General features: G+C 49.2%; 1 protein-coding gene across 2 annotated transcripts in view; it reads left to right on the plus strand.

Annotated features, from left to right (window-relative positions):
- Positions 1–14,705, plus strand: part of ATP9B (ATPase phospholipid transporting 9B (putative)) — a 130,804-nt gene that overhangs the window by 25,089 nt on the left and 91,010 nt on the right. For both annotated transcript variants that reach the window (XM_055128069.1, XM_055128070.1), the window contains exons 5-6: positions 1,637–1,745; positions 13,190–13,248. In XM_055128069.1, coding sequence (XP_054984044.1) covers positions 1,637–1,745; positions 13,190–13,248 — 168 coding nt within the window. The remainder of the gene's footprint in view (positions 1–1,636; positions 1,746–13,189; positions 13,249–14,705) is intronic.

The following is a 14,705-nucleotide window of genomic DNA, read 5'->3' on the forward strand; positions in this document are numbered from 1 at the left end:
AGGAGAGAGCACCTACCTTGCATGCTCGAGGGCCTACCCTGAGCCCTAGGACCTGGCAGCCCCAGGGACCCCAGCCTTGCCGGTGGCCCCAGGCCTGAGCACTGAGCTTCTACAGGGAGTCTGCATGGGCTTCAGAATTCTTCCCTAGACAGTGCTCTCAGCAGGCACCATGCATCCACTGGTGGTCAGATGGCTCCTTTACAGTATGGCAGGGCATGGTGCTGCTTCCCGGGTGTTGGGGGAGAGTGTGTCCCTTGCCTGGTGTCGTGACCATACACACTCCTCAGCCTTTGTGGAAAGAGCTGACTGGGCTGGCACAGCCAGTGTGTTGCTGGGGCCGGGTGGTTTAACACATCCTTGCCAGCTTGTAGAAGGTACTCTGGTAACTGAGTCAGCAAGGCAGGAGGTCGGAGTTGGAGGGAAGAGCAGCATGTGGAGAGCATGGTCAGCTTGGACGAGCTGCAGCGGAGTGGACGGCAAGAAGGGCAGGGTGGAGTGGACGGATGAAGGATAGGGCGGAGTGGACGGCAAGAAGGACGGGGCGGAGTATGCATGGCAAGGACAGGGCGGAGTGGACGGCAAGAAGGACAGGGAAGTGCCCTAGGTTGGCCATCTGTGGTGCTGGCCAGGGAGCAGAGGCAGCAGGAGGAAGGAGCACATTTCAGGAAAGAGCTGGTCTTCAGTGGTCCAGAGTAAAACCTGGACTGAAGATGGTTGTCCATCGGTGGCTACTCTAGGCCATTGTGTCAGCTGCAAGTAGACTGGAGAGCGGGAGAGAGAGAGTCCAGGGGGCTGGGCACAGGCTTCACACGCAGGAGGTGTGGTTTGTTCCGCCTAGCACTGCCAGAGCAGAGTGGAGCACAGCCAAGAGTAACGGGCCGACTCAGAGCACTGGAACCACGTAGAGGCCGGCCTGAATGTTCCTGGCCAAGTGTCAGGAGACTCTGCGCTGCCCGGTTCATGACGACGGCATCAGACTCACTTCAGCTCACTGTGCCTCTGTTCACCCTGCAGCTGCAGAGGAGGGCGGGCATGCCTTGCTGTGCAAGGCCTGTGCTCTCAAGCCCAGTGCTTTCTCTCTGGCAGGGCACAAACTCTGGCAGCCATGTGCTTTTCACCTAACTAGAATTCAGGGGGCTGTTGAAAATTATTGATTTCTTTTTTTCTTAGAGTTGCTAAGTGTTTTCTGGTGTTTAGTTTGGAATGCTTATGATGATGTGATAGAAATTTTTAATTAGACATAGTAAATCTTTTTATTTCTTGAACATAGTAAATCTTTTACTGGGTATTATGATTATGTCTCTTGTTATGTTTCAGTGTTGCTGATTTTAGTTTTATTTTACCTTTTATTTTGGTTTTGGAGACATGCCTGGTGGTGCTTTTAGTACTTACTGTCTCTGCATTCAGGGATCATTCCTGGCAGGGCTCGGGGAACCCATCTGGGGTACCGGGGATAGAATCCAGCGTTGCTGCATGCAAGGCAAGTGCCTGACTCGCTGTACTATCTCTCTGGCCCTTTATTTTACTTTTTAAAGGTAAATATTTTTTTAAGGTTTTGCGGGGGGATGGGAGGGAGTAACATTAGGGAATCCCACGTCGAGTCTCATTTTCTCAGGCACCTTCTTTTGTTTCACAGGGCTTCGTTTTGGCTGTCACTATAACGAGAGAAGCCATTGATGAGTTTCGGCGTTTTCAGCGTGACAAAGAAGTGAACTCGCAGCTGTATAGCAAACTCACAGTGAGAGGTCAGCAAGACACATAACTCCACTCAGCATTGTTTGAGCATCAGTTTAGAATTAACATAAATGAAGGGTTGCATGTCTTAATTTTCTTAAAAATGGTATTACTGATTGTGTATTCAGTCTCATTTTGTGTGTTTGTTTTTGAGCCACACCTGAGGAGCTTAGGGCTTAATCATGGCTCTAATCCCAGGGATGGATCACGCCTTGCAACTGGGGGAGTCATATAGGGTGCCAGAAACATAGTTTTCTCATGATAATATATTGCATATATTTTCTTGATGGATTCTCCTTCCCTGGATGCTGGGTTGTCCCTGTGTAGACACAGAAACATACTAGTGGTCAGTTATAGAACGTCTCTGTAACAGTTGATAAAGGCACAAACGCTTAGACACATGTGAAACACAGCTGATTTTGTAGGCATTTCTCCTCAGGCTTGCCTCCTTCTGGCATTCTGTTTCAAACACCTGTTTCAAACACACCTTAAGCTGCAGTGCAGTGCTGGGGTCCATGCACCTGCTGTTGGGGCTCTGAGCAGGCAGGAGCAGCTGTGCATGTCTCAAGGCTCACCCGTGCTGAGCTGCTTTCTTTGCTTCTCTGTCCCATGGCAGAACGGGGTAGTGTGTTAGGAGGAGAGTGGGTGGAACTGTACAGAAGAGGTTGGACGGCTGAACACTGACAAGGAAACCGCAGTAGGACAGCAGGAGAAACCTCTGTCGGCATTCCTGACATCCTGGGAGTCTGCTTGAAAACAGAGGAGTTGAGGGAGATGGGCCCAGGTCCAACCCGACACCCTTGACCTCCTGGGGCACCACTAGGGCAGCTTTGGGGCCCTGCTGACATGCATTATGGGTCCAAGCATCAAGCCATGGGGGACGCCTGGCTGTGCCGAGGGCAGCCGAGAGCAGCCTTCCTGCTCATGCTGCCGTGAGGCCCGTGGAGGCCTGTGACCTTCGGGTGGTCTTGGTGTCTTCTGTGCACACATGGATGTTAGTATAACTTGACTTGGAATACTCTTATCCAAAACTCTTTTTGTAGCTTATTAGACTATTTTTTATATAAAGGAAATTTATCTAGTTAAAGTATGCAATTCAGTGGTTTTTCTCCTAAATTCACAGTTGCAAAACTATTACCACCATCAAATTATAGAGCATTATAAATATTCCAGAAAGACCCAATTCATGAATGATCATCCCCATCCTGGCCTTTCCTTGCCTCTTGCTTCTTGGCAGCCCCTAACCTTTCTCTGTGGACCGGCCCTCGAAGCCTTCCTCAGTGCTGTGGCACAGGCAGTCCTGTCTCCTTTCTGTTACTAAGTCAGCTTCCCTCTTCGTGGCCATGTCTTGTCTGCTCATCAGCAGCGGACAGAGGTCTGGCCTGCTTGCCCTTGCTGGTTATTATGAATGGTCCTTCTGTGAATGTCATTTGTGTGTCGGGTTTTTTTTTTTTTTCCGCCTTTTGGGTCACACTCAGCGATGCACAAGGGTTTCTCCTGGCTCATGCACTCAGGAATTATTCCTGGCAGTGCTTGAGGGATCATATGGGATGCTGGGAATTGAACCCGGGCCGGCCGCGTTCACTCCAGCCCCTGTGTGTGGGTTTTTGTAGACCTTGTTTCCCTTCTTCTGAGTGTGTGCCTGCATCTTTGTGTATAACTAAAACTACTATGAGTCGCTGTCTTTCAGTGTTGCGGGTCGAACCTAGGGTCTTGAATTCATGCATATAAAGCAGATGCTTTGCCTCTGATCCGTGCCCGGCCTCCAAGCCGTGGTTTTGTGGCACTCCCAGGCAGTTCTCTTAATTAGCTGTACCCTGTTTACGTTTCCCTCTGAAGTCTAGGGCTTTCAGTGTCTTCACATCTTCCCCAACACTTGTGAGCATCTTTTGTGCTTGTCTCCAGGCTTGTGCAATAGTTAGTCCACCGTAGTCTGCTTTCTCCTGGTGGATAATGGTATCGAGCACCACCTCACGCCAACTGGCTATTTGTGTGTCTCCCAGCTGGAAATGTGTACTCAGATTGTTTGCGCACTTTGTAACTGAGTTATGTTTTGTGGGTCTCCTCTAATGCACAGAGTGTTATTTCTGAGGTCTCTGCTTTCTTTTTTTTTTTTTCTTTTTGGGTCACACCCGGTGATGCACAGGGGTTACTCCTGGTTAATGCACTCAGGAATTATTCCTGGCGGTGCTCGGGGGATCATATGGGATGCTGGGAATCAAACCCAGGTCAGCTGCATGCAAGGCAAACTCCCTACCTGCTCTGCTATCGCTCCAGCCCTGGTTTCTGCTGTTTTTTTTTTTTTAATTTATTTTATTGAATCACCAAGTGGAAAGTTACAAAGTTCTCAGGCTTATATTTCAGTTATACAATGCTCAAACACCCATCCCTTCACCAGTGCCCATATTCCACCACCAATAAAAACAAAAACAAAACAAAAACAAAAAAAAACCAGTATACATCTCACCCCTCACCCCCAAGCCCCCCCCCCCCGTGCATGACTGATAATTTCACTTCCTTTTCTCTTTACCTTGATTACATTCCAGATTTCAACACACAACTCACTATTGTTGTTGGAGTTTCAAAACAGACTCACTATTTTTGTTGGAATTTATCCCCCAAGAATACAGCTCTATTGACAAGGAAATATTTGATAATAAGTTTTCCACTGATGAGAATGAAGAGATAAAAAGTTGCGCGGCCGCGGTAGCGCAGTAGCGGCCGCGCGGTTTACAATTTCTGTATTATAGTAATTAAGTCCACGGAGATTTAAGTTGGAAAATGAATCATTTCCCTTCCTGGAACAGCATGTAGCAAAAGCTTAGTTCACAGTCTCCATACATGGTTGCAAGCACTTGCTGGAACCCCAAATCCTAAAGCTGTCTCTGGTTCCTGCTCATTCCACATCCACCGGCTGTGCAAAGGCATGGCCACCCGGGTCGAAACTCGGCCGGAGCCCGAGCTCCGGCCCGGGCTGAGACTGCCCCCGGTTTCTGCTTTCTGATATGATATTGCATCTTTGTTTCCCAGGATGTTTGTTCCGTTAAGTTTCTGCTTTTTTCTTTTTTCTGTTTTTTTTTGGGAGGGGCTGGGGGGCATACCCGGCAATGCTCAGGGGTTACTGCTCCTGGTTCTGCTCTTAGAAATCACTCCTGACAGTGCTCAGGAGATCACACAGGGTGCTGGGGGTCGAACCCAGGTTGGCTGCATGCGAGGCAAATGCCCTACCTGCTGTACTATTGCTCTGGCCCTGGTCTCTGCTTTCTGATGCTTGATTGCATCCTTGTTTCCCAGGACGTTTGTTGCCATTGGTCACATGTTCATTCTCAGTCTCATTTGTTTCATTCTCTGTGGCTGTTCCAAACACACCCAGCCAGGGTGGTGACACTCTGAAGTAGGCACATCACCCACTGAAACAGCAGTTTTGATTTCCAAAGTCACCATAGAGGATCTACTTGAATTCATTTATTTGTGAGATTCATGCATTGAACTTTTAATTCTGTTATTTGACTTAAACCCAGGAGACAATCTTGGGAAGGAAACACTGGAAGCAGCTCTCTTCTTCCCTTAAAGGGTAGGGGAGGGGGTAGGGCGGGAGGGGCCGTGTATTTGTGTGTGTGTGTGTGTGTGTGTGCGTGTGCGTGCTGTGCCTCTGCCCATCATGCTGTCTGAGACAATCTTAAAGGGTCAGGGTGTGTGTGTGTGTCCTGTGCCTCTCTGCCCATCGTGCAGTCTGAGACAATCTTAAAGGGTCAGGGTGTGTGTGTGTGTGTCCTGTGCCTCTCTGCCCATCGTGCTGTCTGAGGACTGATGGATTGACTGTACAGGAGAGGCACTCAGGTCTTGAAGTGGTTGATTAAGTGAGGGACCACACAAGAAGTATCACCCCTTACAGGGACTGTCCAGGGGCCTTCTGCCTGGTGGGTCCACAGGTGGCTTCCTCTGTTATCTTGCTCATCTTTGGTTTTGCTTTTGGGCCAAACCCAGCACTACTTAGCGCTCACTCCTGACTTGGGTTGGGGGACCCTGTCCTGCGGCTGTTCTCTCTCCCCAGCACTCTCTTTGTTGTCTTTGGTTATAACATTGTTTCAACTTGCCAATTTGATTACTGAAAAGTACTCTTATTGTGTTTTGCTTGCTTTTCATTGTTTTTGATCATTCATAGAAGTTGTCACCTTTTGTTACTATATCCATTTTTCACCTTATTATTTCTCTAAAAGAAATTGATCACATGTGGCAAGTATTTTTATCTTGCTTAACTTTATTTTTTGTGGTGCTAGGTATTGCCCCTGCCACTTCATACATGCAAGGCAAGTAAGTGCTTAGGTGCTGAGCTACCTCCTTTAACACTTGCTTAATATTTTTTTCAAATAAAGAGAAATTAATGAGTTTATATATGCAAATATTCTTCACATGCCTGTTTCTGTGGTCATTTGGCAGGTGCAGGCGTTTCAGCCTGACAGTGGAAAGCATCAGGCATCCTGGTGTGCACAGAGCACCTGGCCAGGAGTGACCTCTTTAGAGCTACTGTATCATTTTCCTCTAACTGAATAAAATATGCAACATTTAGATACTTCCTAACATTCCCAGCCCTTTGGCAGGAGTCTCTGTGGGTTCTCTCTCTTCCCTGTTTGCTTCTTGCCTTCAGGGACCTGGGCTCTGCTCCTCTGGAGCTCCTGGACTCCTAGTAGCCGTTACACAGATGCAGGTTATTTAGCATCTGAGGTAATTTTAGAGAGGAACTGCTTGGCTAATATTCTTTCCCCACGGAGTAATGTTCAGTGTTTGAGCTCTCCCTGTGTATGTCTCACCACATACAACTTAGTGTTTCATCATTTCAGTATTCCTTCCAGGGGACCTTGTTCCTTTTCTATGGGCAGAAGGAAAGGAGCGACTGTCTGCTTTGTTTGAGCATTTGGTATTTCTTGTCCTTCCTAAATGGCATTTTTAGGTGGGTTTTACTGCCCTGAGGTCTGCATGCTTCCGCCTGCCCTCCTGCAGCTGCCACCCGTCCCATCCTGGCCCTATTAGACCAGCTTTGGCTCCTGCTGTGAGGTCTCTGGACTGCCCCACTGGAAGCTTGTGTCCTTTGCATGGCCTCGTGTGCAGCACCCCTTCCCACTCCCCTCAGCGTGGTCTGGTGGTCTGAGTCGGTGGCTTTGTCTCTTGCTTCGTTTCCACAGCACTGGGTTTGTCTTTGTTCTCCCGCGACCTCTGCCCTCACTCTGCAGTTGGGGTTTCTTCCTCACATGACAGGCTGTCTCGATGCCTCTGAGCAGATTTGTCTGCTCTCACGACAATGGCTCTGCCCCAGCCCTGCCTCCTCCGAAGGGGCTTCTGACCTGGACAGGGCCTCAGCCCTTCTTCTATGTCTAGTCCATTGTGCCACACGTCCACCTTCCTCCTTCCACTCTGCTCTTGTATTTGGTGACGTCTGATGGTCACTCTTTTCCTTTCGCAATTGTGCTTTTGCTGTTTCACTGATGAGCTTGGCCTGATCACAGTCTGGGTCATCAAGATTCTTTGCTGTCTCTCCTGTGAGCAAGATTCTTCTGGGAAACCTCTCCTGTGCATCCCTGGGAGGAAATGTCTGCATGGCACAGGTGGACAGTGAGTGTCTTTGCAGGTGGCAGTCCCAGCTTTTGAGCAGGGACCCTTCCCTGATGCACCAGCCAGGCTCTGTTTGGCTCATGTGTGCCTCTCTGTGGCCAGAGTCACACTCAGTGCATCCTGTGGTCTAAATAGGGCCAGCCTCTTCCATTTTGGTTTCAGGCCTGTTCTGGGTACTCCAGGGTCTTGTATGAGCTCGAGATGGAGCAGTAGAGAGTTGACTTATGTTTTCAGGGCTACTTAAAATTTTTTTTAATTTTTATTTATTTATTTATTTTGCTTTTTGGGTCACACCCGGTGATGCTCCAGGGTTACTCCTATCTCTGCATTCAGGAATTTCTCCTGGCGGTGCTCAAGGGACCATATGGGATGCTGGGAATTGAACTCAGGTTGGCTGCGTGCAAGGCAAATGCCCTGCCTGCTGTGCTATTGCTCCAGCCCCCTACTTATAATTTTAGCATTCTTTATATCTTTAGTTGTGGAAGTATATTTTAAAGGCAAGATCGAAGATGTATCTTTGGGGTATTTGCACACGTAAGAACACAATGAGCAAAATTTAGAGGAAATCATTTCACACAGAAGGTAGTAGTTGCCTCTGAGGGGTGGTGACTGGAGGGAGATGCTCCAGAAGAGATGTATCTATCCCTTACACTCAGGCTCGGCTCATAACTGCTCTCTTGTATTCATTCTTTCACCTGTTTTCTTGTTATGTCCCTCTCCCCATCCCACCTTCCACCTCTCCTCCCCATTTGTGATTTCCATTTTCCAAGCTTTGGGCCTGAGAGTCTGAGAGGATAGTTGATAGGATTTCTTTCCCTTTTTTGGGGGGGGTGGAGGAGTTCCCCAGCAACGCTCAGGGCTTACTCCTGACGGTATAAAATTACTCAGGGATCACTCCTGGTGGTGCTTGAGGGAGTGGGATGATGGGGATTGAACCCAAGTCATCCATATGCAAGGCAAGCGCCCTACCTGCTGTACTATCACTGTGGCCCTGAGTTGATGCGATTTCTGTCTTGCTAATTGGAGAGCTGTTTTGGGACCGAGTGTGTGGGCCACCTTGAGAATGTCCTGTGTGCACAGGATGCACTTTGGGGGATGGATGAAGCTCTAAACGGTGGCTTGACCATCACTTCATTCTTTCCTTAAGGCCAGTGTGTCCTCGTGTAGTTCTTGCCAGAGTGACTGACCGAACGGTGGCAGGGACGTCAGAGTCCAACTGCTGGTGCGCTGTCAGTCTTCCTTCCGGTCTCTTGGCAGCCACCTTCATTATCCTGTGGTCCGTCATTAGGTGCACATAGTGTAGCAGTGTGGGTTCTTCTGGGTGTATCGTACCTGTTGTCATTGAGAAATGACCATTTCCGTCCTTGCGGCCTTTTGAAACGTGAAGTCTGTGTTGTCTGATAGAAGCATGACCGCCCCAGCCATCTTACAGGACTTGTTTGCTGTAGATTGCTTTCCAGGGCCAGAGCAGTAGCACAGTGGGGAGGGTGTTTGCCTTGCACGTGGCCAAACCAGGTTCTATCCCCAGCATTCCATATGGCCCTTAGAGCACTGCCAGGAGTGATCCCTGAATGCAGAGCCAGGAGTAACCCCTGAGCATTGCCGGGTGTGACTCCCTGTCTCCCAAAACAACATTGTTTCCAGCTTTGAGCATGTGTGTCCTGTGACTGAGGAGGTCACAGAAAGTTGGGTTCCATTTTCTGATCCATCCTGCCACTGCATGTCTCTTAATTGGTGAGTTCAGCCATTGACACTGAGTGAGAGGGGGGGACGTAGAGAATTAACATCTTGTTTTGTTTTGGACTACACTTGGCTGTGCTCAGGGATTACTCCTGACTCTGCACCAAGGGATCATTCCTGGTGGATCTCAGGGAACCTTTGGGGTGCTGGGGGTCGAACCCAAGTTGGTGTGTGCCAGGCAAATTCCCTGGCAGCTGTCCCATCTCCCCTCTCTGAGAGATTGCCATCTGAACAGCGAGTCTCCTGGTCCTGACCCATGCCTCCTCTGTGTGTGTTACGTTGTCCTTTCAGAGGAGTTCTTCATGCTTGGTCTGTATGGCTCCATGAGGGACATTTAACTGGTGGCCTCTGACGCATGCTTGGGGCCTGACATGTGGCAGTGCAGCCTGGACGTCTAGTGCTGGCCGCCCTCTCGGCTGCTGGGGAACCAGCTCTGCCTCCTTCGTAAAGCTGTGAGCTGCTCCTTGGGCCTCTCCTTGCTGCTGCTCCCCTCAGCCTCTAGGGCCTCCAGCAGCCCCTCCATCCCCTCAGCTTTAGACTGGCAGCACTCGCTGTTCTTCATTTTCTTTCAAGTCTGTTCTGTGTTTTCTTTCCCATGCCTCCTGGCCTTTCTGTGCGCCTATGGATTCTGTCTGTTCTGTCAGTCCATTGGCTGCAGGCCTCTTGGCCTGCTTGTCTGTTGTGTATTTTCTTCTAGTGTATGGCATGCTTAATTATTTTTGTTTTTTCTTTTTGGGTCACACCCACTGATACTCAGTGCTTGGGGGACTATGGGATGCCGGGGATTGAACCCGGGTTGTCTGCATACAAAACAAACATGCTCCAGCTCCAGAATTATATTGTTTTTTGTTTTCTTTCTTTTGGTCCATGCCCTGTGGTCCTCCCGGTCCTCCTGATTCTCTCTGCTCAGGGATCACTCCTGACGGGCTCAGGAGACATGTGCAGTGCTAGGGGTCAAGGCAACCCACGTCCCCTGCCATCTCTGCAGCCCCAAGTTTTTAATTTTAATGAAAATTAGTTTGCCAGTATTTTCTTTGATGGTCAAAACTTTTATATCTTTTGTGGAATTTTGTTAGTCAGGACTGTGGATTTAGCACCTTTCTGTTCAGAAACCTTTTGTCTGAATAAACTGTCTGAACCAATTGATGGGGTGGGTGAAGTTTTGTCCCACCTACATTCACTTGTCCCCTGCCCCCTGGGCGCACACACAGTGACCCTGGTGGTGAGTGAGTGGATGGCCCTGTATTACTGGGCTGAGGCCTCCCCTTCTACCACTCCTCTCCCGAGTATTCAAGAGGGCTTTGGTTCTTCTATCTACTTTAGTTTTCTGCATAATATTTGAGTCAACTCATTTGATTTCTTAAAAAAAAAAAAAAAAAGACAAAGAAAATCCTGCTAGAATTTATCACTCCAGCCCCTACTTAATTTTTTTTTTTTATTTTTGGGTCACACCTGGCGATATACGGGGGTTACTTCTGGTGCTACATTCAGGAATTACTCCTGGTGGTGCTCGGGGGGACCATATGGGATGCTGGGAACCCAACCCCGGTTGGCCTTGTGCAAGGCAAACGCCCTACCCGCTGTGCTATCACTCCAGCCCCGCCCCTATTAATTTTTAAAGAAATTTCAAAAGAACCTTTGTAGTTCTTACATCTTTTGGGGATAGATGTTCAGAATCTTCTCTATAGGTGGTTGAGTTATCTGTGAATAAATGGGTGGATTCTGTTGTCCAGCCTCCCTTGGAGTTTTCTCGTGCTTCCTGCCCTCACAACCTCGGAATACTGGTGGGAGCAGGAGTGGAGCTGTCCCCTGCCTGGGGACTTGGCCAGTGCTGTGGTTTAGGAGCCAGCATGGTGGTGGGGGGCGGGGGGCAGAGCCTGGCATATTCCATCCTCAGCACCCCTTAGCAAAAGCACAGACCTGCTAGAGCAGTCAGGAGTAAGCCCTGAGCGCACAGAAAGTGCTCCCCAAAGCCAGAGAGCATGTGCAGGTCTCAGCAGCCCCGGGGCATATGGTCAGGCCACCGAGCAGGCCTTGGGCGTTTCCAGCACCACCTGCTGGGCCCTAGCACTTGGGTTCTGTGGGTCTACTGGCCTCAGTACCGTCAGGAGGGGCCCCTGTGCCCCCTGAGCACTGCCTGGGACACCCTTCCATCCCTAAGCAGAAAGTCCCGGCGGATGGGTAGGCGGATGCAGTCTCTGAGCTCAGCTCTGCCTCTGCCCTTGTGCTCTGCTGAGTCCATGGGTCCTCCTGGCTTGGCTCGCAGGATTCTTTTATGAATCCAGGATAGCACGGGCCCTGTCAGAGGGGATGGGCCTCCATGACCCAGTGACACCTGTTAATCTGATGCTGACCTTCTAGATTGTTCCTTACCTATTGTTTATTCCTTTTAAGAATGGACTTGACTCCTCAAGCCCCTGTCTCCCTTGCTTGTCTCTCCGTCTCTCTGGAGAGGCCCGTGTTCTCTCTTAAAGATGTACTTTCTCTCTTGCTCTCCTTTCACATATTCCTACGTAAATTTCAATAAAAACGATCTGCTGTACTTTAAAAATATATATTAAAAAGATTTTAAATGGCCTTAATTATCTACCGTTCTGACCGCTTTGCTGGTACTGTGTAATTACGCATTCTCCTCTTTATTTTGCTCGTGTCCTTGTCACTTAGCGGTGTCTCTGCTCCCCTCACTCTATTATGATGTCTGACCCATTTTCACTAAGAGAAATAGCGTGGCTGAACAACGCCTGCTATTCAAGATGGGTTAGTTTTGGATATGCACTTAGGAGGAAATTCTGTCCTCCAACTGGACTTCAGTTATGACTGAACTTTTGTGGACCCTTAAGCATTTGCCTGTGCCTCAGCCCCTGACATGCACTGAGGAGGCATGTGGGAAACGCAGGGTCATGCACCTCCCCACAGGCTTCACGGTGTGGGGGGGAGGGCGGTGAACCGTGCAGCTCTGCTCCAAGGACACAGCAGGTGCAAAGGCCTCATGGGAATGGGCTGGGGCCATCATGCGGTTGTCAGGTAAAGTGTGGGACTGAGAGCTGGGGAACAAGTGACAGGTGGGTGCTGGTGAGAGCTGTGAAGGGGGTCTCCAATTGGGCAGCTCTGAATCCTCTCCTGAGTGACTGTCCTATGATGAGCCCTTGGGGGACACAGGCTTTGGATGATGATTGAATTAGGGCCACGATTATAAATACCATTTAGTAATGTATTTTTGCTACACAAGCAAAAATGATATATTTTTGTTTTGGAGCCACACGGCAGTGCTTAGGGATATCTCCTGATGGGCTTTGGGGACCATACAGGGCACCAGGATCAAACCCAGGTCGGCCGTGTGCAGGGCAAGTGCCCTACCCACTGTACTATCGCTCCTGCCCCCAAAATGATATTTGTAAAAAGGTGATAAGAACTTAGCCCTGGTTCTGTTAGCCTCAGAATCAGCTGAATGAAAGAGAATGTTACCAGAACATGGGGGAACAGACCGATGGACTCTGAAATGCAGGCCGGCCGAGGGCTTAGGGTGGCCCCCGACCTCTAATCGAGGGCACTTCACTCCTCCTTGTGTGGCTGGCCCACAAGGATGTATTTATGCTAAATCTCATGCATGACTCAAGGAAACGCAGCTGGTAGCCTGATTGGTCAGTGCTCCTCTGTGTCTGTCCAGCTAGTTAGTGGGAGGTGGCTTTTCTTCGAGTTTTCCCCTTCTGTGAGGTGTCTCTCAGTGCTGTTCCTATTGTGGTATGAGCACTGTCAGCAGTGAGAGCAGAGCAGGGTTCTTGGCCATACAACGTCAGTCATCCTCCTCTTAACACTGGTTGGTGACCTGGGTGACTGCCTGAAACTTGAGCGGCGGGCAGATGCTTGTAGCCCCCGACCTCCCAGGTGGGACCCTGTCCCTGCACATCTGTGTTCCAGGGTGAAGAGAGGCTCATTCCTAGTGACATCTCGGTAATAAAGACATTGACATTGAAAGTACCGGTTAGCTGAATTTCTGAAGTGTTTCTCACCCCACCCCCCAAAGTTCTTTCTAAAGTATTATTTATGAACTGAAAGTTTTTGCTGTTGTTTTCTTGAGTTGACTATACTTCTTCTTTTTTTTAAGGTAAAGTGCAAGTTCAGAGTTCAGACATACAAGTTGGAGACCTCATCATAGTGGAAAAGGTTGATACTTTAAATATATATATTTTAGACCTGCATATGCCATTGTTCACATTTAACCTGATGCGAGTAACTTCTGAATCTGATGGAGACTGGTTGAAACAGTATTTCAAACTTGAGCATCTTTATTTGAGGTTTGATATATGTGAAGAAAACTAGGTTTGGGTATGTTCTATTTTGTTAAAGTATGTTTCACTGTTATAGGTGAAGTCATGTTCTGTCCAATATAAGACATAAAACTGTATAACCTAACCTCACTAGCATCACTATCAAAGGAATTGCATCCTTTGAGTCTATTTACAGTGAGTGTGTGTAGATAGATGTCATATGATGATCGTAGACAGGGAAGAGCATCACAGAGATCATGACTGCAGGAAGAGGCCGCAAAGCATCCCTGTGGGGAGGTGTCTCTGTGGTCCGAGGCAGGCTCTGCCTGCTGGCTGGAATCTGACTGGAGCTGTCTCTGCCAGACACTGTCTCTGTTGCAGACATTTCCTCACAGGGATTCTGTTACACAGATTTCTTCGTTTGTCCCTTAATAGTCCCAAACTTATTTGTCCAAACACATTGTTTTTAGAAAAAAGAAAGATCAGTCAGCCCAGCTGTCAGTCAATCTTGAGGCTGCTGGCACCCCATGCTGGTGACAGTGGCCCGGGGTGGTGCCACCTGCTTCTGGAAGCACTGTTGCAAGCAGAATTCCCACACAGGACAGTTTCCCAAGGCTGCTTCTACAGCAGTCTGAGTGAGTGATGCCAGCTGGCTGCATAGTCCCAGGGACACTCCCAGCGGGCCCCCTTGTGCAAGGGTTGTGTGAGGAAGGGGCTTCTCTTCCACACTGCGTGTGTACCAAGTGTGCACAGTTTCTGATGCACACAAGCAGGCTGATTCGAACTCATTTTCATAGTGCTCAGTTATGTGCATCCTGTGGCTTACTCACTTTTCAGTGAGCAGCTATTAGATTTAAGGCAGTTTCTCTTCTGTCGTGAGATGCGATGGTGAGTATCCTGAGGCTTCGCTGCAGCTTCTAGGATGAGTGCCAAGACGGAAGCTGGTCAGGCCACATTAGCACTGTTGACACCCTGGAGCTTACGCCACGTTAGACACTGTTGATACACTGGAGCTCATGCTCTCGGTTTCTGTGCGCTGCTTGGCTGGGGGTTCATCTCCAGACTCTCACCTGGGTCCCCTGAAGCTCTTCGAGCTTCATTCTCATGAACTTTGGCTCAAGCTCACCCTCTTTTCTGGCCTTGTGGGCAGCTCTCAGTGGCCTGCCAGTGAGAGGACAGTTGGGCAAGAGGCCGATGGACCAGGCTTTGTGATGGGCTCTTGCTGACTCTGAGTGCCAGGTGTGGTCCCATGACTGTGAGACCAGGGAGGCTCTCTGCACCTCAGGGCCCTGCTGCCCTTCCCGGTTTCTCTCTCTCAGCTCCCTCTCTGCTCTTGCTCTCACTGCTCCTTCC

The sequence above is a fragment of the Sorex araneus genome, chromosome 2, assembly GCF_027595985.1.
Source record: "Sorex araneus isolate mSorAra2 chromosome 2, mSorAra2.pri, whole genome shotgun sequence".
Classification (NCBI taxonomy): Eukaryota; Metazoa; Chordata; class Mammalia; order Eulipotyphla; family Soricidae; genus Sorex; species Sorex araneus.